The following is a 26,656-nucleotide window of genomic DNA, read 5'->3' as shown; positions in this document are numbered from 1 at the left end:
TACTATTAAAAAACAAACGAAAAAAATGAAGCCACCAAAAAAACCTTACCTTCATGGATACTTAATGTAACTAAGAGAAAGACCAGCCCTCAAAGGAACCAACTTAAAGAAAAAAATAAAGGGGGGGGGAGGGTGGAGTTAAGCTTAGAACTTCTATTGTTATAACCTCAAATAGACAGGAAGACAGGAAGGAAACCAGCTGACAGTTGCTTTTTAATATATGAGAGATGATTTACAGAAGTAAATATTCTAATGCTATGTTAAAGGCCTAAACTACTTTGAAAAACTTGTTTTTTTAAACATCAATCTTTTCTACCTATAGCAGTCTAAAAATAAGGTACGAAGTTCCTAGCAAGTTGTCTAAAGGACCGTTATAAAAAGGCAGTAAGAAAGTAACATTTGAGTAGATCGAGGCTGACGAATATGTTATTTAAAGCATAAGAAACCTGGTGTAAACGGTCTTTCTTCTGAAAGTATGAGATATGGATTTTACTCAGTTTTAAAGTGAAGAACACAAGTAAAAATTCTACAGTTTCACCTGAATTTAACAACAACATTCCTGCCCTCCATGTAACTGACATTGTCCCTTTTCTTTTGGATGCAGTAATCTCATTTTGTTCATACAAGTTACACCCTGCTCCCATGAAAGACAGACAACTCAAGAACAGCTAGTCGGCATGGAAAAGGCATAAGAGCAGAGGGTGTTATATGGGTTTTTTGGGGTTCAGAAGCAATATCCTTCTCAAATGATCTAAAATAAAATGAGCCATGCTGTGACAAACAGCTGTTTCATGAAAGACTGGAACAGAACACCAATACATGGATCCCCCACTGAACATCTGACCATGCATGGGCGTATCTTGCTCATTACATCCGCAGTTCAAACTAGGGCCCTTATGTCCAAGAGTACTACAGTGGCAAGCAAAACAGGTCCATGTGAAATGTTCTAGGGTTTGCCTCAGCTGGAGCGCGCTCTTTGCATAGTTTACAAATTATGCGCTAGACAAGTTCTCAGTCTCTTAAGAACAACTGAACCTTACAAGGAAATTCTCTAAGGAAGCACGTAAAATGTTTATATGCGAATAAACAAAGAAAAAAAAATATATACACACACATCCCTACCAAGAACATAAGGAGCTCCTTTGACCTCATGTAAGGCAGTCATAGAAAATAACATGAGAAACAAACTCAAGTCTATATTTTCTGATTATATGAAGACAAATTATATAGAGATAAGATTTTTTTGCTGCACAGGCATACCAAGATTGAATCAATTCTGCTTCCAAGTATACAGATTGTGCTCCCATCAACTCCAACTGAAGTCAGAATTTGACCTATTTTGTACTTTACATTCACATCAATGAAGTCGGTAAGAATGCAGAAAATTGCTTTAGAAAGATGTAAAATTCTTTACTACCTCTAAAATAAAAGGACAGCTAATTTCTTTTAAACAAACCAGATTGATAGACAATTAGGAGAGCTTAAAGGAGGGTTAATTGGCATACAGTAAATGTGAATTCTGACAGTGTGGACTTGTAGCTAAAATGACATTCTCTTTGGTGGTCCTAGGACTGTAGGATTAGTTTACAAGGAAGCAGAGAGGGGTTTGAAACCAAACCTTGAATGTCACTGATGAATTACTAGATTAGAAAGTCCTGACTATATGAAACATATTCCTGCCCAAATTCAGATTCAGAAGAGAAAACATGAACAAAAAAGGGGCATATCTGTAGTTGAGCCTGAGTTATAGATTAATAGAATGAATGAAAGATCTTAAAAAAAAAAAAAAATCAATAAAGCCCTTCTTTCACAAAACCTTGCTCATAGACAGAACTTTATGCCAAACTATGCTCAAAGCTGTGAATATGAACTGCTAATAAGATCTAACTCAGGGAAATAATTAGGATAACCAATTCACAGCTAAATGAAAGTGCTTCATCTATCATTGCAGATATACACTTCAGAAGATTTTCTAGAAATGGATAGGGTAGGATGAATTTAATTACTGTGAAACAGAAAAAAACAAACAGAAAGATGAACACAGGCACTCACACACAGTGGTTACCTATCAACTATGTCTAACTCAAGCCACTGAAGTAAGTTTGTGAACTTTAAGGAAGTTCAGATATGGTCCCTTCAAGACACTGAAAGAAAACAGTAAAATCTGTAAGTAATTTAAATCTAACAAACATTCAGCACTAATAAGATAGTCTTTGTTATGCCTGGTTTAACTGGAAAATTCCATTGTTACTTCTCTTTTTGACTGAAGTATGAGTACTGCAGTTATCTTTTTCGTTTTAAAGTCTTGCACATGAAAATTGTAAGTCAGCTGAGACGCTGGTACAGATTGGCCTATCCCTGTTTCTCTAAAATGAAAGACACATATATGCATTAAATATTTTGGTAATCTCTAAATCAAGATTTAATTTTTTAATACCTTAAAATTCTGGAATCTACCATTTTGCACAAAAATGCATAAACACTGCTGAAGAAAAATAAGACTATTAAAACAAAGCATTAAGTCTAATGCTTCGCATCTAGAAAGATATGTCTAAATTTACCACACACAAAAAAAATAAGAGATACTATGAACCAGGAATTTTTTTCTTACTCAAATGCATTTTCACATGGTGACAGATGTTTTGCACGAAATATATTAAGTATCTGAACACACAAAATGACTCTTAAGCACCTGAACTCAGAAGCACGTGAAATCTAATAAGTCTAATAAGCTAAAACAAACAAAACTTACCAGCTTTCTTTTTGAGGAAAATATTTGTAGTTTAGGACTAGAATGAAAGTGTCAATTGAAAACGTATTTAGGAAGTTTTCCTTTTACTAGTTTTTGAGAAGGAACTTGTAGTAGTCCTATGTGTTACGTAGCCGAAATGCTGACAGAGAACACAGTTGTTTGAATGACTTCCAGGTGGATTATTCACATTTGTGTGAACTATCTGCTTCCTTGTAACTGGTATTTTGTCATTCAAGCACAAATCCTACAAAGGCTGAGGTGGTCAATATTAACCCTACTGTGGGCCTCTTTATTTCATTACCAGGACTTGCAATATACAGACTTAAGTAATGTGTAAGTCTTTGCCAGACTGAGGTCCTGCTTTGGTTGTTGCAGGCACTTCTGAAAACAGAAGGTTCATGCTGATGTACACATAGAATCTTTTCATCCTTTGTCATTTATTGCCTAAAAATATTTGCCATCATCATAATGCTAATTATTACATTAAAATCTTTAGCAAGTTGCAAATTATAATTTGGACTTCAGTTAAACACAGAAATAAAAATAAAAGGCAGTAATGAAGAAATAATAAAAAGGTGACAGCCTTTTGACTCTAGAGAAGAGAGGGGCTTTAGTAATTTTCTCAAGGCAGTGAACTGACAGTAAAAGTTACACTCATTGGGTTTTACATGTTCTATGGACTGAGCATTTTTCATTCAGAACAGCTTTCTTTACAATCTGATAGCACAGAAATATGAAAAAAAACCCCCAACTTTTTTCCTGGTATAAAATCTGTCACCCTCCCTTTTTACAAAAAATTCCTTGATATAAAACCTTAGAAGACCAAAATAATGCCTGGGCATGAGGTGGATGCACAGCATACATGGTTGTTTTAAACAACTGAATCATGAACCCAGCTGAATGGGAGTCCATGAACACCAAGTAATGTAATCAAGTCAAAATTACTGCTGTCTCAATGAAGCACTTGGGAGCACTGTTTGAGCACCAGGACCTCAGTGTGTTAGGTACTGTAGAAATAAAGCAGAAGGGCAATCCCTCTCCCTTTTTTTCACTGGCAGAAGCCCAATGTAGCTCCATTGATTTCAGATGTATTAGCAAGGAAGGGCCTGATCCAAAGCTCACTGAAGTCAACCAAAATCTTTCTGTTGATTTAACAGGCTTTGGATTAGTCCCTAAATAAGAACAGATTTTGGCTCAGCTAAAGGATTTCCCTTAAGCCCTCTGCTTGTTCAAGCATCTAGTAGGAGCTAAGAGAACACGGCGGTCCCACTGAGTAGGAGGCTGTGTTCATCCTGAACTATCCCCTTTAACAGATGTACAGGGTCAGGAGTCCCATGAAACAGAGAACCGTCAGTAAGTGGTAAATCTGAGGTGGGAGGAATTAGGGAGGAAGCTCCAAGCTGAAAAATTCTGATTTGTGCTATTTGAGCGATGTTCCACCCTCTTTAGGCAGAAGTGTAAAATCAGACAGGGAGTTCATTCAAATTCCTGAATTTTACACTTGTAAATAATTTAAAACCTTAACACCAGGTCCTGCAATAAAATTCTATGCATGTATTTGTCATATTCACTTCTGCTGAACTCTCTGCAACAGAGGCTGCCTTAAATCTAGGTATGACCAACTTACAGCTGCATGTGGAAAGGCCCAAGGAAACTTTGAACAAATGTAATTGCTTAAACAAGTGTAGCCACAATAAGCTGGTGGGTAAAATGCAAGATTATGAGGAAAAGAGTGCTCTTTACTTATTTAAGAATTAAATGCCGGGATTGTAAAAAAATTTCGTGGTACAAATCAATCTTAATAGAGAATTTGCTGAATTCCCCTCTCGCACTTTCATGGCTGCACCACCAATCCTTGTCAGTTATAGCAAATGCTCTGTTTACACAAGAAAGTAGAAGACCCCAATCCTAGCCTGTGCATGAAGAATGTATAGTGCCAAGGGTGTACAAAGGTAACCATCCATAAAATAATTTGAGCTCTTTCCACAAGTTATGTGGCCAGCAGTCTAGGATAGCACTCAGTGCAAGTTTGAGCATCTGGAGTTAGCAATGGACTTCAGACTCAGAGCAGCTGGGAAGTTAGTGGAGCACAGGGAAACCACTTTGTCTTGCTCTTTCCTGTGCTCACTACCCCAGCTGGAGGTAGGAGTAGGGGCACCGGAGCCATCATGCCAACTCTGCCACCAGATTATTCCCCTGTGTTTGCTCCTTATGCTGGGGTAAAGATGGGTTCACAAATAACCCAAACACAGCCAAGCTTTGGGGCTGTCACTTATAAGCCACCCATATGTAACAGTAGGAAAAGAAGAATCATTTACTTCCTTCAACTCCACACACACCTGCACATGAGGTGAATTACTATACTGAGTACAATCAAACAGCAGCAGTCAAATTCCTTAAATGTAATTTTGAGTTTACTGAGTAAGTTTATTCTCTCCAACAGTTTTGAAAAAATGTTGGTATTTCAAGAAATGAACCAAACTGAAAGCACAAATTTATTTTTCTCTGAAGCTCACTTTAACATTTAAAAACCACCAGAGGAAACAAGTGATTCAAAACTTTTCCGTGCAAATAAGAAAAAAGCCTGTGTTTATTATTATTTGTCCTCTAAAATGTAAGGCATGATGAAATTTTGTTCAAAATATTAGGAAGACCTTTATGGTTGTCTTTTTATAGATCTTATGTGTCTTAATAGCAGTCGTTTCTATGGGAATTTTCAGAACAGGGTTTTTCTGTGTGTTTAAGATAAGAGAATCATGCTTTGCTTTCATTTATTTGAATGTGTTTGACTCAAACTTTGCATATCTGAAAGCAGTAATGCCCCTGGTTTTGCTACTGATTCCACACAAGAAGGATCAGGATCTTCTCTGGATGGTGTCTTTCTCTTCTCTCCTCTGAGGAGGAACAACTGCTTTTAACCGATTCCCACCCCCTTCCTTCAAACCTTCTCCGGACAGTCCACCACTGACCCATAAACAAAAGGCAGACCTTTCACAAGAACTAACTTGATCAAGACAACTAGTTGGTGCATTTTAAAATGTTATTCTAAGTTCTGTAGAAACCCAGGTTACTAAATCTAGATTGGTATGTTTATTAAGACTAAAAGTAGTAATAACCATAAAATAGTTACACAAAATGTTATAAATTCTCTCTCTGCAGGAAAATGGGTGCGCTGTGTTTCATAGCTAACGAAAAACCTCTAAATATGAAGCAGACTGTTCCTGATATTGCTGCCAGTCCCTAAGCCTTCATTCTTAGCCACCACTGCCTGTGTACATGCTGAAACCTCTTAGGCAGCAGAGCAGGGGGTATGCTAGAGCTTCTTATGCCAGGATGAGAAAAATCAATGTCCGTGTTTAAAAGACAGAACTACTGATGTGCAAGGTCACTAAACATCACAACCTGTTCTGTAGCTCTAGAGTACTAAGAAAATCCTAGAGAAAAAAAAAAAAACACTACACAACAATGCATTGTACAATCCTGTTCTAAACCAACATTACCCTTAGATCCCTAAGACCCAAACATGAACTCAGAATCACATTTTCCTTGTTCTACGTTTACTATGCTTGTTCAGGGGGAGACAAAAAAAAACAAGCAAAACACTAAACAAGGAATACACATATTTAGTGATACAACAATTTTTTAAACATGGGAAACATAACTTTTGACTTCTCATCTTTGTGTAAATATCATTAAAGAACTCGTGATGTGATCCATGTAATCTTTTATTGCTCATTTCATAAGTCTTATTAATTAAAAACAATATGAAGTTAAAGATCAAGGCTATTTCATTCATCTTTTTTCACCTTTGTTGAAAAAAGAGGAAGTGTTAAAATAAGCAATACAATTTACAAATGCACTATATACAGTGCTTCTTTTATGGAATTCAGGCAGGCCAATACAAGAATGCACTTGAATTTTCTACATAACCCTGCATTCCTGGAATATCAGAGCAATCCACTGACAAGAGAGGACCATTTCACAACATTCATGCAACATCTAAGTACTCTTGTGCCCAATGTACAGGTAGGGAAGAATGCGCACCAGAGAGGGCACGTAACTTACACAAGGTCCTGTCGGATTCGGTTCTGCAGTGAGTTGCTCCTAGGTAGCCAGCCATATCCTTACCTCATGGCAACAAACTGAGGAGCTACAGGCAGGTCACCAAAATAATAGATGTCTTCCCAGTGAAGATACTTGTTATTTGGATCGTGCCTGCAGCTAGCAAGGTAGTTAAGGTGGCTGTCACTGTTTCCTGGTATCATCCTAACCTTGTGACTATACCACTTTCTTAGAGTTCCCATAACACCAGAAAGTTGCAAGTCTGAGTTTCTACATGTGTTACATTTTTATTCCTGTAAACATTTAAAAATATTCATTTACTACATCTACTGCATGCACAAAGACTTACACAAGCCAGTAGAAACCGCTGGTTAAAATGGTAAGCGTTTACTTGAATATGATATCCTAAATATATAGACACTCATCTGATTTTAAAAATCTTCAGGTTATCAAGACTTATGTGCAGAAGGCTTGATTTTTTTAGTGAATTAAAAACCTACCTGAGTGATACAATAGTGTAAGTAAAGAAAGGAGAAGGTAGAAAATGGGAGAAATTGCTCACTTTAGCCTATAAAAGGCTTCCTGCAACCTCACCTCCAACTTTAACAACCTCCAGTATCAGTTACTTAAAGGAATCATACAACAAGTTTGAGAAAGAAGAACGTACATTTAGACGCCAGACCTGTGTTTATTAGTACCCTGCAATCAGTTACTTAAATGAGAAGTGATTTTATAAATTAAAAGCAATGTTTTACAGTAATTCAAAATCAGATTGGTTTGAAAATTCAGAACTACAAGCAAATCCGTCAAATCACGTTGAGAGCCAACTAAAGACAGCTGTAAAATTTCCTTCACCTGTCCTAGTTCCCCAGATGTAAAAGCTGCTCAGAAGCTGGAGCAATCCCGGAGTGGTTAGCACTCCTCTTCTCAGGCAAAGTAAAGACAATAGGCTCACGTATTACAATGTATAGTGCCATAATGCAGTGTTTGATGCTCTCAAGGGCTTTCAACAAGTACTGTACAGCCAAAAATCAATTGAAAATCAGCATGATAACAGAGCATGAGTTGCCCTGTAATAGCCTTAAGCCCCCCAAGGCTATGTGGGTCCCTTTCATCTGCCACGCTGCACTGATGCTGGGGGAGCCTGGCCTCCCCTCCCCGAGCACTCTGGACATGTCTCTGCCTTTTACCTACTGCTTTCACCTTGCACAGTAAGGAGAGCTGACAGCCTCAGTGGATCTTTTAAGCTTTCAAAAGTGGAATTTGATTTTTCTTGGCGTAGGTTTGGAGGCTTTAAATTTTTTTCCCTTTTTATTTTTTTAACACATTTCTCCTCTAAGTAAACCTGCTGATTTTGGACTGTAAACATCCTCAGCATGAAAAAGATCCCTTTGATCCTATGGCTGAATACACAGAGGTGATTCCTCTCTCATATTTAACAAAGTATAACTCAAGAAATAAAAGAGAAAGAAACACTGTTCAATTCCATGCAAATTGTTATGTATGCAACAAAGTAGGCCTACAAATATTTCACTCATATGGTAGGTTTAATTTCAATATTTCTTTAATTACTTTCCAACAATGTCTGGTTTCTGTTGAATTTACACTAGTACTTGGCATTTGGTGCAACCCCAAAAAGATAAGATACATATGTCCCCTATTCACAGTCTTGGCATTTTTACCTTAACTCAGGCATTGAAGTGATTAGTTTGAAAAATTACCTTGCTGATTAGCTGGGTATATATTTCTGGTAAATATATAGTGTTAATCCTTAAATTCTGAATATGACATAAGGTATACAAATGTTCTGACTCAAAGGCAACATATCACGGCGTAAGGAGGACATGTTTGCTGATCTCTGCGAGCAAAGAAAGAGCTAATTGGGAGTTAGATTCAGTGTGATTTTCAGCTTGTTTATGATAAGGGAGTACTCTTCTGAATAGCACTGTAAATTCGTCCCTGATTGTGGTGTTAAACCACACCTCATATCCCACCCCCCGCCCCTCCCCCGGGCTTTTTTTTGTTTGGTTAGAAGGGGCTTTAAACTATTTTCAGCAGATGACAGTGTCATGCTTTGATTTTCTTGCATCTTAAAAAATAAATCAGCCACATGAGCCTGATGTCAAATTTCACATTCTAATAGGAGAAAGGCGCATTTTAAGTGTTGACTATAAGAACACATTTGGGTAATTTTTCCCCATGTCATTATGAACATTAGACTGACCCAATTAATATGAAATGTTTCTATGCTGCTGGAACAGACCGTGTTACAGAAAGAGCCATTTGCACAACCTGTTCATGATTATGGGCCATAAGGACACAAAGATGGCATAGACATTTGTGGACCATCTGAATTCTTACAGGGGAAAGAGGGAAAAAAAAATTATGTTAGCTGACTGTTGTGGGTCATGTTTTTTAATCCAGAGTATTGGACATGTAACTCAGCAACAAGAGCTGATCATTTTGTTTAATCACCTTTTGGATCCTTGCCAGATGGTCTCTATTGAGAGCGCTGCAAACAGAGAGAGATGAACTGCATCTAACATGCCACTAGAGCTTTCCCGTAAATGTCTGAGAACTGAATCCAGCAAGAATTTAGTCTCAGAGCAGAAAGGGATACATTTAAAAACTATGTGCATTAACTATACTTTTCCCCATAGAATCCTCACTTGGCATGAATAATTTACCCACTCTTATGCTAATGGCATCATGAAAGTATCCCTGTGTCTTTAGTGCAGCTATTCTCAGCTTTCAGTAATTACCCCACCCAGTGAAAATAACATGGCTTCTGCAGCCGAGCGGCCTACTGGTACCTGGCAATTAGAAGGATCATGGCTGACAGAGGAGCGGTCCAGAGATGAACACACAAGTTCCGGCAGCCTGAGGAGCAGTTTGAAAAATTAAAAGCCTTCCACTGCAAACATTTCCTTCGTTGCTTAAGATCAACGTGAAGGGTTGGTTTTGTTTTGTTTTGTTTTTTAAATTATTTTTTCAGGATGATGCAGAAGATTCTAACGTACTATCCAGGCACCCTAATATTAAGAAATAGCAACATTCCTTGGTCATCAACAATTAAAAGAAATTTTGTGGGTATTTTTTAATTAGTGCCGTCTTGTTAAACAAGAGAATTAAAAAGTCAATTAATGAGTGTCCTTCACTATCTGACTATTTTATCAGCCACATAAAGGAAAATTCTGTAGTATTTCATTTACTAAAAAAGTTTTTAAAGACCTATTACAAAGAACCAGGCTTTGACCTCTGTCCATAGCACTCTATGCAAGGTAGTTCACTGTGTAAAAATTATCAGGCTAAAACATCTGGGAAAGAAAGCTATGAAACAGCAGGGAACGTGGCTGGTTTATTGTTTATCTTTTGTTTATGAGGCAGTATTCAACTTTAATTACTACTCTAAATTAAACTCTAACAGGCATCAGGAGACATCCCTTTACACGACTAAGTTAAAAAAAAAAAAAAATCCAGAGATTCCAACACTAGATCTTTCAAATAAGTTGACATATATAGGAAGAAATTAGTCAGCCTGTAACAACACAGGAAGACATTTAAGCACTTGCTACTGTATGTTCGAATGTGTTGCGTTATGAAACCATTAATATTGTAACAAACATACAATTATAGTTAAGCAAATGGGATGTTATCTAACATTTGGAGGCAAATTGGGTTAGGCTCAGTAGGATCTGAGATGGAAAGAATGGCCTAGGGGGGAATCTTACCTTTTTCATTTTCAAATACAAATATATAAATATATATATGCACATGTACACATACATGTATTTAAAAACACCCAGAAAGATGAAGCCAGAGGCAAACATCTCAACACTAACTATCTCTTAATAAAATTGTTTAGTTATTTTCTCTGAACATTCATGTACAAAAGGATGTAAAGAGTTCACTATGTTTACCTTAACAGTAAGTGACCAGTTTTAGATGAACTTAGCTGTAGGAAAAAATAAAAGTTGAAAGCAACTAGCAAAAGATTATTCCAGATGGCATCTGTCATATTGTATTTAGAGTTATTTTAAAGAGATTACTGCCACTATGAAAACATTCCTTTGACAAGAGTTTTCCTAGGCTGTATTTGAAACCCCAGCACAACATACTTCCAATATAGAAGTAAATGTTTTCTAATGCATATATAGATTTCTAATCTATATCTAAATATAAAAACCTACATGGATTAAAAGCTAAGAGTGAGGTAAGAATCTTAAATACAAGTATAATAGTTAAATCCTTCTCCCCATTCTGAGCTTTAATTTAATAAAAGGTGAGGAATCTGCAGTTGCCACCAGCCTGATTATTAGAAAACTGTATAATGAAGCAAAGGTTCACTATGAAGTTTTAATGTTACTTATTGAATAGTGGGTAGGGACATAAATGTTCCCTGACTCCAGCAATCAAACAAAAACTGCAAAAAGATGTATTCGTACACGCAATAGATGGAAAGAAAAGAAAGGATGGGAGGATACTAAAATGTGGCTATATTTAGCTAAGCTGGTTCTGGCATCATTATGGTTAATGTGCATGTGGTGTGCAGTGTGAGCTCAGCAGTTACTGGGCCAACTGTCTCAGTATTTCTGGGAATTCTGCCTATTCACAGTGCAGGGATTGTTCAATTGCTGCAAAATGTACAAAATGAATTTTACAAAAATGAATTGTAAGGAAGGCCCCATTACAACGATTTTACAGCAAAGATGTCAACATCAATTTTTCTTTCATGCATAGCTAATGATTAAAACAGCATATTCCATTTGCCTAAGACAATTTATTTCATATTGGCACATCAAAATATTGAAATACAAAGTTATCTTTACTCTACCCTTATTATTCATTGCTGCTGAACCCACACCATTGTTGAAACCATGAAAAAATAAAGCAAACTTGGCAAGAAATACTTAAAACAAAGCCTCATCAATATTCTCCAATTTGTCGACATCTCAATTACAGCAATGGAAAAAATGTAAATTTCACGTGCTTTGAACACTAAGGGATCTATTCTTCTGTCAGTGCACATGCGTAACTCCCATCACCATTAATGGGAATTACTCATACATATCAACACAAGGACAGGCCCCTCAAACTTGAAAGGAAAAGATGAATTAATAAGGGCTACTCTCTTCCTGTATCTTCCTCAGCTGAAAAAAGTCATTGTTCTTTAAGAGTTTTTCATACTTCATACAGTTCACCTTTATGAAAGCTATGCTTTCTGAAATAATGCGTCTCCAGTGAAGCATTATTTATTAGCAAGTTTGATTTTTCACAGTCTGGATGTTTGAGCCTTTCTATTAGGAATTTTCTTTCTTACAAAAGACAGCTCTCTTCCAATAAAACCATACCCTATAGCTTTATAGGTAAAAATACAAAGGAATAAAAATATGTTTTGAATCCTCATGATAAATATCTGTACTAGCCTCAACAGCCTTACCTATACATACAGCACCAGGAAAAAGAAGTTTTAGCATTAGCTTTTGGATATTAAACTCCCAAAGACTTTACATGAATGTGTTTGGGTTTTTTATTATTAATGACATAACAAATGATAATCTCTAATTGTCATAATAATCTCCTTTTTCTGACTATTGGAGTTTGGTTCAAAGCTTGGTGTAGTTTCTGTAGAGTCTCAATACTAGGACAGGCCTTTGGGCATTATCAGCTAGTTTTGTAAATAAATTTAATTTGTATACCATCATTATTACAAGATGGTATAATATGAATAAGAAATAGACTACCTAATTTTTCCAGCATGCATCAACCCAGAGATGTAACCTGGTATGAACACATAATTTCAGCTAATAACTTAGTTTACTTTGCCCTAAACCAAATGGTGAGTCTTTGCCACAGAAAACCATTGTGGACAAATTTGTGGGACAAACATCAAGCTGTCACAAAAGTGTTTCAAACCTACTTTAAGATATTGCCCTAGAAAGTAGTCTCAGATGTTATTTATAAAGGGGCAGATTGTCTTCATTCAACACAAGGAGTTCCACCTAAAAAATAAACACCAAACCAAAAAAAACACACACCGATGAACCTCTCACATGGGTAAGGCAAAGTGGATGTGATGCCTGTTTATAATTTTTACTGCTCTATAACCTAGAAGTAGTTTCTTGTCTCTGGCTTTTCACTTATGGTCAAGTTTATCACCCCAGGCCTAATCCTAAAAAGATGCTGAACTTCCTGAAAGGTCCTGAAGAGACACAGCCTCCATCTGATGTGGCTGGATCAGGCCCTTTGAGTGACTGAACTAAGAATATGACAAATCAGGTATACAATCCTGGTACTGTAAAATATGAAACTGAAACTATTCCCTGGTGCTTTCCTGTAGACCACATGTTTTTAAACCTTAAAAAGATTTATTTTCCACTTTTCATGCATAATCTGCCATATTAATTTTTTGAAATATCCCATAAAGAGTTTAAATAGGAATTAAAGTCTGGGAGTGTCATATCCATCACTGTGGTACAAATGGATGCTGAATTCTAGAAGTTGTTTAACCTTGTATGTAAAGGCAGTGGCCATTTTCACTTTGTTTCACAAAGAATAAGGAAAACACTATACCCCAGAAGACTTTCAGATGTGTTTTTTTCCCCTGCAAAGAAAAGGGTGGATGATAAAGCTACATACACCTTTTAATCTTCCACTTAGGGTTTTTACACATATATTCCCTGGCAAAAACCCCAGGGTCTTCTCTCTCCCCTCCCCTTCTCTCAGCCCCTTCCTGCCATCTCCCTTGCTATAACTCAGCTAACCCAACAGAACCAGTCAGTTTTAAATTTCAGTTGGGACCTCGGTGACCTGTTAATGAATCTACAGAGAGAGGAAAAACTCACAGTGTTGAGTTATGCCTGGTGTTGCTAGCTGACTTGGAGTCAGAAATGCTTGAAGCGTTAACGTAATTGCAAGAATGTGAAAAATGAAGCGTTGGGCTCCTGAGCAAAGTGAAAGGTCAAAGCAAGCCCTACACAAAACAAGTCTCTGGAAGATGGCCTCATTAGACCATTAAATCAGCTGCTTCTTTTTCTCCTTTGTGTGATGTTTAGAGTGTTTTATTTTTATTATTGGATATATTTAACTCTTTCTCTTTCCAAGGCAGGGGGAAAGTTGATCAGACCTACTACATAATTACTAATCTCTAAAATAGTATTACACAGCATTGATCTGCATTTGTGGATCTGAACTGGGATAAAGTCAATAAATGCTTGGTAGATTGCAGGTCACTAGTACTCTGGTTTGCTAGATGATCAATATGTTGTATAGCTTAGTTTTCTGTTGAACAAGTGAGGTGACATGTTAAGAACAACGTAGACACTCACCACTAATAAAATTAGGATAATCTTTCAACATTTACTGCCTGAAGGCCCTTTCCTTAACTCTTTCAATGCCAGCATGTTTCTAATAACACCAAACATTGACTAGATTAACCCTTTTGATGCCAAAGGGCATGTCGTGGAGAGACTGTCTGTCCTCCATACACAGACAAAATGCCTACAACTTTTTTGTTTGGTTCTAACTTTAAGAATTATGGATGGATTATTCTGTGTAATAAATAGACCTACCTCATGCAGAGAAAGTCTGCAAAAATAATGTCATCTCTCACCCAACTCCTTTTTGTTTCCCCCCGTACCCCAAAAAAAAAAAAAAAAAAATATATCACAAGCTGCACATCATAGACTTAAGGCAAAAGCAGAGACCCCTGAAAAGAATGCTCCCGAGAGCCAGAAGAGACTGACTCTAGTTTGAACCAATCTCTGCTGCCATCACACATCAGTGGAGGAGACCATAAGTTGCTAATGTAACCCAAGACTCTCTAATGAGCTCCCATTCCCAATAAATCCTTTGGGGCAAGTCGAATAGAGGCCAATGGCATCCTGGCCTCTATTAGGAATAGTGTAGCCAGCCGGTCTAGGGAAGTGATCGTCCCTCTGTACTCGGCACTGGTGAGGCCGCATCTTGAGTACTGTGTTCAGTTCTGGGCCCCGCACTTCAAGAAAGATGTTGAGGTGTTGGAGCGAGTCCAGAGGAGGGCGACCAAGCTGGTGAAGGGTCTGGAGGGTCTGTCCTATGAGGAATGGCTGAGGGAGCTGGGGCTGTTTAGCCTGGAGAAGAGGAGGCTCAGAGGTGACCTTATTGCAGTCGACAACTACCTGAAGGGAGGTTGTAGTGAAGTGGGAGTTGGCCTCTTCTCCCGGGCAACTAGCAATAGGACAAGAGGACATAGCCTCAAGCTTCGCCAGGGGAGGTTCAGGTTGGACATCAGGAAGAATTTCTTTACAGAAAGGGTTATTAGACATTGGAATGGGCTGCCCAGGGAGGTGGTGGAGCCACCATCTCTGGAGGTGTTTAAGAAAAGACTGGACATGGCAGTTAGTGCCATGGTCTAGTTGACAGGGTGGTGTAAGGGCAACAGTTGGACTCGATGATCCCTGAGGTCTCTTCCATCCTGGTTGATTCTGTGATTCTGTGATTCTGTGAATACTTGAAGCAGCATCTGTGGAAGGTCTTGACAAAACTGCAGGGAAACCAAGTCGACCCAAATAAGTAACTGCACCAGAATAGCTCAAGAGGGCATCTACCCATCTTAGCATTGCCTGGGTCTGACTCACTGCCAGTTCATGAGTTATGAAGTAAATCCTGCCCCCCTCAAGGAAGCATAAGGAAAATTCAATACAGGCCTCCCTCTCTTTAGTCTTTCCCAGGCTTGAGAGGGGGAGAGCAATCCAAAGCTGTCTCCAATGGGAATTTTGCTGGTGCTGTAGGATCATACATCTTTCAGCTGCCAGCAGCTGAGTGTAATGCTGATTTGCCACTGGACGACTGCTTCCCTTTAAAAGACCCAACTGAGCACAAAGGGAAGCGTACTAGCAGTGTTTTACTCCACTACACCAGACAGCACTAGTGACTGATTTGGCCCTTCAGCAGTTGTTCCCCTTCTGCAGAAATGAGTGTAACAGGTTTGTTTAAATCATATATATTACCAGAAAACTCAGTCTCCAATGCGAAGTTGGTGTAGTGATCATCAACTGCTTTTTCTTATACTTAGCAATATTTTTCGAGCACCCCGAGCTACATGACAAGGGATCAGACACTAGTGACATGCAGGATCCCTGGATGTTGATACAAGGGATTTCTTTACATCAAGCACGGCTCAATAAAGAAACTCTTCTAATTGGTAAGGGGCTGCTGGAACAGAGCGGAGATACAGGTGTGAGGAAACTTCTTACCTAGGAGTGGAATGAACACGCTGTGGCAGATGACTCAGAGGAGTAATTTTTAAGTCTGTAAATGATCATTTGCTACACCAAGCATGTTAGCCACAATATACAATATAAACACTTGATCAACAGTAAAGTCTATGGCCAGCTAATAGACCTAACACTGATTTGCTGCTTCGCAGTCAAGCTCTCCCTTTCATTAGCTGCTGAAACTGTACAGTTCACTCTAGGCCTCATACAGCTCCAATCCAACCACGTAGAAAAAAATCCTGCATGACTCATGTTGGAGCTGGATCACACCCTGTGCCATGGCTGCTTTCTATCAGCATCAAGATTACAAATGTATAAACAATTCCTACAAATAGGAGACAAACCCAAACCGCTCTACCAGAGACAAACTTTGCAAGTTCCTCAAATCACAACACGTACGACACCAGATCGTGAGACAGACGAGGGGATCTAGCTCCGTGCCAAGCAGTGGGCCACGTGAGAGACGGGAAATCACATAACAGCTCTGCCGCCTAAGCGCGGCGAATATCACGGTGGGAAGCAGCCCGTAGCACGAGGCTAGTCACGGCAGCTCTAGCCCCCAATGCTCTTCCCCTCTCCGGTTTTGGGATCCCACGCAGCTAGTTGGATCGCAGACCTGTCACTTGGCTCCGTTTGGTGCGTGTAACCCTCCATGTGAGGGCAAAGCCATGGCAAAATGCTGCAGATGCACGAGATGGAGACAACATGTCGTAAGACCTTATAAAGGTAATGTCTCACTAGCTGAGGCTTACCGTGTTTACAAAGAAAAACAAGAACAGTGCCCACCTTAAACTTTGGTCTTAAAAATGTAAATTCTGAGTCTAGATCCAAGAGTGACAATAGACCATCTTTACACAACTTTTTAGCACTGGAGGCTTGAGTCTCAGACTTATACCTTCTGGAGTCACTTATATGTCTAATGAGCAAGTATAAAACACTACCATATCAAAATGACAGCCTTTGACACTCACTCAGCATGGATGCAGGTGACCACACACAAGGTGCAATGCAGTAGGAAATAAAACAAAAAACCCTGAAATAATAATCAAACATCCTGAACCCTGGAGAAGGCTTCACTGTATAGATCCAGCAGAGCTTTTGCAGTTTGGGTACATCTCTATTTACCATTCTGAACTCAGGTTTTCAGAGGCAGAAACAAGTCTGTACAAGCAAACATTGCAAGAAACATTTTTCTGTCCAATTCAGGTTTTGCTTCTACTTCATATAATTTAACAGCTTCATAACTTCATATAGGAGTCTTTTCCCCACCTAAAACTACAGGTTAAATTCTCTGTCTATAACCCAGCTCAAACAACTGCATCACAGCTGGAGATTATGTCTGCCATTATATTTACTTACACCACACAAAAATAAACTGTAGATAACTAAATTTGTAAAGGAATTGGCAGAACTAATCAATTGTTATTACAAAGCTTGTTTGAAGATTAGATATTTCACGTTGAAATAATAATAAAATGCAGCTAAGTGGGTTAGGAAAAGGAAATACCGTCTCCCTAAGTTACAGCTGATTATACTGCAAGTCTGCCACTCCATGTTTACTCTAAGGCAGATGTACTGATATAATAAAAAAAGCTGGAGTTATTTTAGTCATGCCTACTTTGTGGAGGGAAAAAGTTTGACCTTTTACCTTGCTCGCTGCTGTTGTCTCCGCTCTGGGAAGCATGGCCCCCACTGGAGGGCCCCGGTGTGCCTGCCGAGTGCGTTGAGGTTGCATCATCGTGGTCTCTCCAAGATGAAGGATTCTGGTGTCAGAGTGCCAAGGAATTTTTTCCACAGTTCCCATTCCAATAGCAAATGAAGAACAGAAAGAAAACCGGGAGAAGAGGGGAGGAGGGGGGGAAAAGTATACACATTAGCATTTGTGAAATGTGCCAAACACCGATACTGTTTGCACAGTGTAATAAGTCTTCCGCAAAGACAAGCAGAGGAGGTACAAAGATTTACTTGGTAAAATAAAGGAAAGGTTTTTTTTCTTTTTGAAACTTTCCAAAGAGTTGTCTGGATTTGTTTGAATTACTCTTCTGCAGAAGAATATTTCAGCGGAGAAAAAAAAATTTAAAGCTTCTTAATGAGCTATACAGGGGGCCAGGAGGGAGGGCATCAACCTGCACAGGTTATGATACTAGGTGTTCACATTAGGATCAGGATAGTTGGTATGCAAATTATCTCCCCACGCTTTGTTTTTCCAGACTGACTAGAGATGGGAGGGGAAAGGAAGAGGAGGGAAACTGTTTCTAGAAGTATAGGAGAATGTGTATGGGAGTGGACTGTGTCCTCACACTCTACCCTCTCTCTCACCTATTTGAATGATGGAAAAACTTCAAGCAAACCCAAAGTTATGAGGGAAAAAGCAAGCTTTTTCTGAAAGTTGTTATATGCCAGGAAAGATGCTTCCTCACCTTCACCACCTTGATATGACACATTTCAAAAGACTTTCTAGATGTATCACTCTAACAGTTCTCTTACAAGTATTGTCAAGAATAACCACCAGGTGATTATATAAAATAGCACGTACAGTGATTTTTATGTAATTCTTTCAATATTACTATGCATAAAACACGACAAAAGGGAATGCAGAAGACAGACATAAGAAGTTTGCAAAACTTGGCTAAGACAGACCTCAACTACTGTACTTTAGTCACATAATCCATGCAAGATTTCTAATTTATTGAGTATTGGCTTTCCCGGAGAAAGGACCTACTATTTAAAAGGATAAGTGAGGAAAACTTAATGTTAACAGTTTAGTGCTACTTTGTTGAGTGTATTCTCCTCCTGTCCTCCTCCCCTTTCCTGATCATTCCCAATACCCTGCTGTTGCTTAAAGGAAAACAGGAATTCTACTGTACAGGAAGAGCTTTATCAGCACCACATGAAGGCAGGCAAGAGATGGAATTTCCTCTGGCAGAAAAGGAGAGCAAGAACACATGAAACAGATCAGACTAGGGGCTCGACCTGCATTACTTGTCACCTGTATGTGACAACTTAAATCAAGTTCATTATAATAATTCAACAACAAAACAAATAAAAAATCCCCCCTCAAAAAAAAAAGCTTCTTATGTTTGTGTCTTAAATCTGCGTTGGGAAATAACACCGGGCTATTAAAGCACAAGGAGATTCTGAAAACAGCAAGAGACGAGTTTGGTTAAATTCTTTGAGCAGGACTGATTCTGACCTCATCTACCCCGACATGTAGTAGGAAAAAGTTCAACAAAATCAACTGATCTACCTACTGTAAAATTCATTGTAAGTGTGATTGGAATCAGGTCCCAAAAATATATATTGAAACATCTCAAAGTAATCTCCTAGCACTGATTAGTACCACATGCTCTACAGCAATACAAAATAGAACTGCCAAATAACGGCTTGCTACAATACCCAGTAACATAAATCTAACAGACCTGACCCAGATCGCAACAAAGGGAAGAGCCCATGACTTCAAAAGATTCCCAGTAAAGCCCTAGGTGACCAAAGGGTAAGAAGGATCCAAATCCCCTTCACCTTACACAGACACACATGTGCACCCACGTACATGGTTCCACAGCAGGAAGACATGAGTAAAACCAGAAGACAGGCCAGGATCTGAAATTCGCCTAACCTATCAGCACAACAGACAGCGTCACAGCACTTATGGCACAAAACCACCACTCCCTCCAAAACCTAGAATATAGGTCTACTTTTTCTCACACAGAACCACAACAGGAAAAAAAAATTCACAAAAAAAGCTGCATTTTATATTAATTGAGGTTGTTTCATGAATTACGTCTAAGAAATCACTATTAATACAGTAAACCCCCACAATTTCCTTTAACAAAAAAAAAAACAAACACAAACCATTTTACCATCATTTTACAGAGTCAGGTGGAAAGAAACACAAAAAGAAAGATGAGAAGTCTTGAAAGTTCAAACATCCCAGATGTTATTAAAAAAATTCTTGAAAATTAGGTTAGTAAAAAGTTCAGATGAAACTAAAATGCAAAAACTGAGCAAGTTTCTTTACAGCCTGGATTAAAACACAGTTGTGCCTATGAGCTTCTCTTTTTATCTCTGCGTTAGGAAGCCACTCAAATAGCTTCAAGCTGAAGGCAAACTGCAGACAGGAGCTAGCTCTTCAGCCCTCTGCAGCCTCTTAGCATCAGCTGTTTGCCGGATGGTAATCAGATAAAGAGCTAGAAGAAATACATGAAAAAGGAAAGAAACAATAGCATAGCATGAGTTTAGCCCTCCAACAACATCAGGCTGGAACCTTATTTTAGAAAATGTAATAATTGCAACATGTTCACCTAGGCTAAACTTTCCAGGGAACACAGTGAGTTATGTTAATTTTATGCACTGCAGGCTCTCTTAAGCTGGCTGCTGTTGGAACTCCTTATCACACATAGGAAAATTACAATAATTAACTGGTAACACCTCAGCTATGTTTTAAGGCAAATGTCATTCAAAACCTATCATACAGCATTTCAAAAGCTAAACCGGCCTTTCTGTTTCAAAACCAGAACAATTTGGAAAGGATCACTGAATAAGACTTCCCACAGCTGAAAACACTTGCAGTCTCTACCAGGCTAGGTTGTTCTTGACCTCAGTTTGTAGTTCCTATTTTAGAAAGACAGACTGTATTGATTGGGAATTCAATGTATTTCTTGTGACACAGATTTATTGAGGAAGTAATTTGGGAGAATTTTGTTGAAGGACAGAAATGATAAGATGGGATATTTACAAGATGCGACTGTAGAATGTTAGAGGAATTTGAAAGGGAGGGAAATAGCTCAGCTTTAATATTATAAAAAATGACAAAAAACTCTAGGGGTGTAGTTTACAGCCTCATTAAAAGGCAGCATTCTTTTGCTTTGGACTCAGACCACTGTATGTGTCAGTGAACTTCTCTTTTTCTCCCCTAGACTGTTTCCAACTTTACATCCCTCAAGAAAAACTTCTTGGCCAAATGCTTAATCCTAAGTAGTTATTTTATGTATGTCTTCACGAAAAAATGGGACCAAATGACACATCTAAAGTGTACTTCACTGGAAACACTTTATCAGTATAGTTTAGGTACCTAAAGAGATCCTGATCTAAAGCCTGCTAACATTAATTGCAATTTTTCTAGTAATTTCAATGAAATTTGTATTAAGCTGTCACACTGAAAAAAAAAAACCAACCAAACAAACAAAAAAACCAACAGAAAACCAGATAGCTTTAGATAAATTACACAACCTGTTAGCATGGCTTCTCATATCTTCTTGTAAGTTTAGTAATATACTTTGCAGAAACGCATTGAAGAGTGTAGATGATGTCTGCCAAAATGAGATGGCCTGTTTCGTGTATGTGTACAAACTATAAAATTTTCACACATATACGACCTAAACTAAAGTCAGATACCATAGAAGGTAAAGAGCACACATGTATCTATTCCCAGTAGTTTTAATAATTGGGAGTCAAATATGGTGCTCCTCTTGCTCTTGCCTAATTGTGTTAAAGAGCAGTGTTACCAGGAGAAAAGCAGTGAATACTGAGTAGAGCACAATAGAAGGAGATGGAAAATAGATACAAGAAGCTAGGTCTCCAGGGGCAGTATTTTCTATTTGCTGGGCTACAGGCTCACAGCTGATAATGCAAGTTGTAATTAATATAAAAGCAGGAGACAATATGGGGAAAGCTTGTACTAGCAGGGCCACAGGAGATCACTCCGCTGCTATCCACTGTTTCTCATTTACACACACAGCCTTCCCTAGAAAACACATTTTGCCAGTGTTTTTTCCCTTCAAAGTTTAAAAAAAAAATGATTTAGCACCACCATTGAATTTTGCTAAATCTAGAAAAGAGCAACAGAAAGGACAAGAGTCTCCTGATATACAAAGCAAATCTGATGCGTTACTCTTTTGTCGATGCTGCAAATCTGGTGGAAACTGTAAGAGTTTTTAACTGCTACAGGATTTCTTGAACAGAGGTGTTGCAACAGAGAAATATGATACAGGATAACCTTCTGCTAAATTACAGTTCTTACTTTGTACGCCCAGAATTTCCAGAGTAAAGTCTGGCTAATTTTTGGGGAGTCTGTGTAGTCCCTCTAGGGCTGATTCTGATCTCACACTGCTTTTTATGGTGATATTAAAGACTCAATTAACCATAAGGAATTTGCTTCTCATTTATAACTGGCAAGTAAAATCAATCAGGCCAGCTGATACCCATGTGAGGAAGCTGAGCAGGATTTGGCCCACAGGCATTAACTGAAGTTCTGAGAACACAACTGTGACAGGATCAGGCCCTTACCTTTTATCAGATGAAATGGACAGAACCATTGATCTTGCAGGAACAAATGAAACAAAACTTACTTTCATGAAAGAAACTACAACGGCTATAGAGCTCGCTCTTTGTGAAGGTGGTTGGACTCAAAGTTCTGGATGTTACTCTGGTAAATTAATTTTGCAAACACAAAACTGAACTGAACTGCTGATATGGATGGCATTTTCCCCCTCAAGTACAAGCCAAATCCTGCTTACCTTGCTCTTACAAGTGACACCTATAAACACAGTGGAACGACTGATGAGACTGATACCACAAAAATCTGTCTCTAGGTACCACTGTATATCAAAAGATGATATACTATGCCAGACATAGAAACCTAGAGCATGCCACATACATACACATGTGTTTGTGTGTGTGCATCTGTGTCTATGTTTTGTACATATAAAGTTCAGGATGGTATCTTAGAGACTGTTGTGGAGTGCAGTAATAATAAACTTACTATGTGAAGAAATTTTCAAAAACTAAATGAGCCATGAAAAATTCTAATTTGACATGATATGTATGTTTTCTAAAAAGGCTTCTCCTGATATTTCAAAGGTTTATTTTCTTACAGATGCATATTTAATATAACTTTTTTGTATCAGAATTTCACAATTTAAACAAAACACAAGACGTTGTGATCTATCAGATATTTGTCTATTATGTATATATATGCACAAATGTTAATTCTTGTCCCTTGATTTTGCATTTGAGGAAAGTGACAGGAGGAATTTTTGACACTCCTAGAACATGGCAACGTTCTGAAAACCTGCATGCTTTGTATTTTCCAATTAGGATTGAAATCAGACACGTAATCCACCTGTCAGCAGGGAACTGAGACTTGAAAAAATGGGGTTTTGTTGGGTTTTTAATTGTCTTTCTACATCATTCTGTGTGGCTACACTTAATCTAGACTGATAGACCACTCAAACCAAAAAGGGAACGCCAGTGTCAAATAGACAGTGAAATACATTATCGATTCAGTTAGAAAGGGCCCAGTTTAAAATTAAAACACTCAAATTCAAGCTGTACAGTACCTTTGACTGTAGAGTACCCTAGCCCATCAAAAAGAGGAAATATCCAACATTCTCTACAGTCTCAGAAAGTTCCTGATTCTCCTTGCCCCTTCAGAAAGCACAGGGCCTACCATAATGTCCTAAGTCTTAAGACACATACTAAGAAATTTTGTTATTAAAGAAAAAATCGCCTTATTATCGTTGCACTTAGTTTCCCTTCTGACACACTACAAACAGAGAGGGCACTCTGGGGTCTGATCCTGCATTTCTGCCATACTCAAAACTCCCACTGAAGTCCAGCAAAGCGTGGCGTACCTGGAGACTGCAGCATCAGGCCCCCAACTACTTCCTCATTATGCAGTGAAATCTTACCTAAAGGTTTAATTATATAACTGGAACAGATATATATTACCCTATATTTATTTTTTTCTCATCTGCAAGATGTCAGGAATTTGCACAGACCATTCTTCTAGAAGAAATATTAAAGAAATGTAAAATGTCTGGATGTCCAAAAGTACAAAATGAAAGTATCTCCTCATTTGAGAGCTGAAAGGTTTAATATTCAGACTAATATTTCTCTTCTACAGCTAAGGCATCAGATTTCTAATCTGTCAGCAGTCCTTTTATAAAAAAGAGATGTATGTATATCTCCATCCATTTTTAATTATATTTCATAAATGATGATCTGTATATTATTACCTCTCAGCTGCAAATTGACTAGAACATATAAACAAATATCAAAAGGACTGAGGCCCTGATCCTGCTCCCACGAAAGCCAGCGGAAGGAGAGCCATAAATTTCTATGGGAGAATTACTAGGCTTCAAAGTAGGTTTACGCTAAAGAAAGAGTTTTGTAGCACCAGGTGAAGCCAGGTACAAAAGAAATGTAATTAAAGTACAAAATGTTATCATATGCTTGAAAAAGGTTTAAAATCTCCAAAGTTTACGAGCATTGCATTTTGCAGTTTTGAATAGCTCAAAAGGGAAAAAAAAAAAAAAAGGTCTGTTGGCAATCTCAACAGATATTTTAGGCTGAACACAGAATGAAAGATAGGGCCCAGAATGTATATATTGAACAATAATAAATTGTCTGTGCTGAGTAACTCAACTTGAGCTGCAGCTGGAAATGTTTCTTTCCTCTTTTCTTTTTTTTTCCCCCTAACTGATCTGGTTCAGCCAGGGCATAGCTGTAATTACCTTCTTCCCATCTACAGCTAATACCTCAGAGCAATAAAAAAATATGAGGGTGTTAAAAATTCAAACACTAATTATGGGCTGTTATATTTACTAAACACAGCAGAGTAATAACAAAAGTTTCAGCTTCTTGTGGCCAGCACTGCACTATTTGATCTACCAAGTCCCCGGACCCTTTACGCTTACTGTATTACATAGCAGTTAATAGCGCACTAAAATAAAATTCGATAAACACGTTTATTGCCAAACATGTATAGCACAACCACTTACAGCTGTCTCCTTTTCCCAGCACAGGTATACCTCTGAATAGTTCATTCCTTTGTTGATTTTGGTTTTGGTTTCCAATTAAGTTATATAAATAGTAGAGCAGTAGATTTTGAAAAGGGAAGTGTGCACTATTTGAGTACCCCATTTAAAGTCTTATGGTAAATACTGGCTAATCCTACAATTCTTTCTGTTACTTTCCCCTATGCCTGTTTTCAGGTCTAGTGAAGGAGTAAAACTAAGAGCTGCCTTAGTTCCTAGTTCAGCACTGCCACTGTCACCGCTACCACCCCTCGCATTCACATTAGACACATACAGAGTAGCTTTATACCACTTAATAAGAATAGAGGTGTATGGATTTTTGGGGTGACAAACAGCTGTCACAAACTGTCCCCTCCACAAGAGAAACCTTGGCACACAACAAATTAAACTACACTTCTTTTTGGCTACCATTATTCATAGCCAATCAGTTGAAATGCCCCTAGTATTTCATGTGCAAATAAAACCATGAGGGGAAGACCCATGGATCAGAATAGTGGGCCAATACATAAAACAGAGGAAACAACATGCTGTCTCTGTCCTTCTGAAGTGGCTCATCATCACCCCTGCACCAACTTTTACCAAATGAGATCCAGCCTGAGGCTATATATTAAATATGCATATCAAAGCAAATGAAAAAATAAACGTGGAGAGTCAAACTGGACAAATTTGCATGCTTGAACGACTACATTTTCAGGTAGATGCTCAGAAATGATACCTCTTTTTTTTGATAGTCTTGCATGTTTATATTAATCATTTTTTAAAGCTTTTCCTTTTTTTATGAATAAAAGTGGATTTCTTCCTGCTGGAACCTTGTACAGTGTAAATATAAATGTGTACACACACGGTAGTTTGACTAAGCTATAAAAGAGTGTTAAAGTTTTGTTGGGAAAACAAGCTAATATACCAAAAAAAAAAAAATCCAATAAGGAGACACATTTCCCAAAACGCATGAATAAAATGTAACTATGTGATTCAACTCTTCATTTCCCAGTTGGTGTTCTGGTTGCACAAATTATTGCTTCCTTTCAAAACAAATAGCAGGGGGCTAAAGTAAAAATGTTATAGCTCAAATCTCCAGGAAATAAAAGGCTTTAAATTATAATACCCAATGAAGTGGTAAACCCTAACGGGTGCAAGATAAATGGGTTGTCATATTTATTTGAGTTTGGGTTTTGGGCCACAAAAGCAAGAGGAGATTCTTCTCAGGGAAGATAATAGTTATCAAGTTATCAAAATGTTAACCCCCTCCACCTCTGTCCTGTCATTGTGTGTGAATTTAAATGTTATAATGGTGCACTGCAAATTGGCTTGAGCATTCGCCATATGCCAGAACCCTAAACAGGCTAGTTTATCTAATCTCTTCAATATAAACATAAGCATGCTCCATTTCTACACTTCCACTTGAAACACACTCTTGTAAAGAAACTGTACTGGAGAAACATGTACCTTTGTTTTTCTGTTGCTCTGAATTACACACAACGACCCTGTATCTTTCAGGTTGCCACTCATTTCAGTTTCTTTTCTAGTACTCTCCCAGAATACTTATGCACACGAATTTAGGGTTGTAAAATGCCATAAAACAAATATTTTTGAAAGAGTGTCATGCCTCATAGAGTTTATTATCTATGTGTGAGACAGCCGATAAGCAGAGAAACTTTCAGGAACCTCTGCATACATTTTTTTCGCTCAAAATAATAGCTTTAAAATGTAAAACATGGCAAAAACCTTGTCCTGCAATGTTTACCGAATACAAATGAGGAAATGAAAGC

The 26,656-nt window shown here is 38.1% G+C and overlaps 1 protein-coding gene across 2 annotated transcripts in view; it reads right to left on the bottom strand.

The window, feature by feature from the left end:
* MEIS2 (Meis homeobox 2) overlaps positions 1-26,656 on the bottom strand; it is a 185,127-nt gene that overhangs the window by 150,908 nt on the left and 7,563 nt on the right. For both annotated transcript variants that reach the window (XM_068398345.1, XM_068398346.1), the window contains exon 7: positions 17,720-17,834. In XM_068398345.1, coding sequence (XP_068254446.1) covers positions 17,720-17,834 — 115 coding nt within the window. The remainder of the gene's footprint in view (positions 1-17,719; positions 17,835-26,656) is intronic.

This window comes from Nyctibius grandis, chromosome 4, assembly GCF_013368605.1.
Source record: "Nyctibius grandis isolate bNycGra1 chromosome 4, bNycGra1.pri, whole genome shotgun sequence".
Lineage (NCBI taxonomy): Eukaryota > Metazoa > Chordata > Aves > Nyctibiiformes > Nyctibiidae > Nyctibius > Nyctibius grandis.
This window is presented reverse-complemented; position numbering and strand designations above follow the sequence as displayed.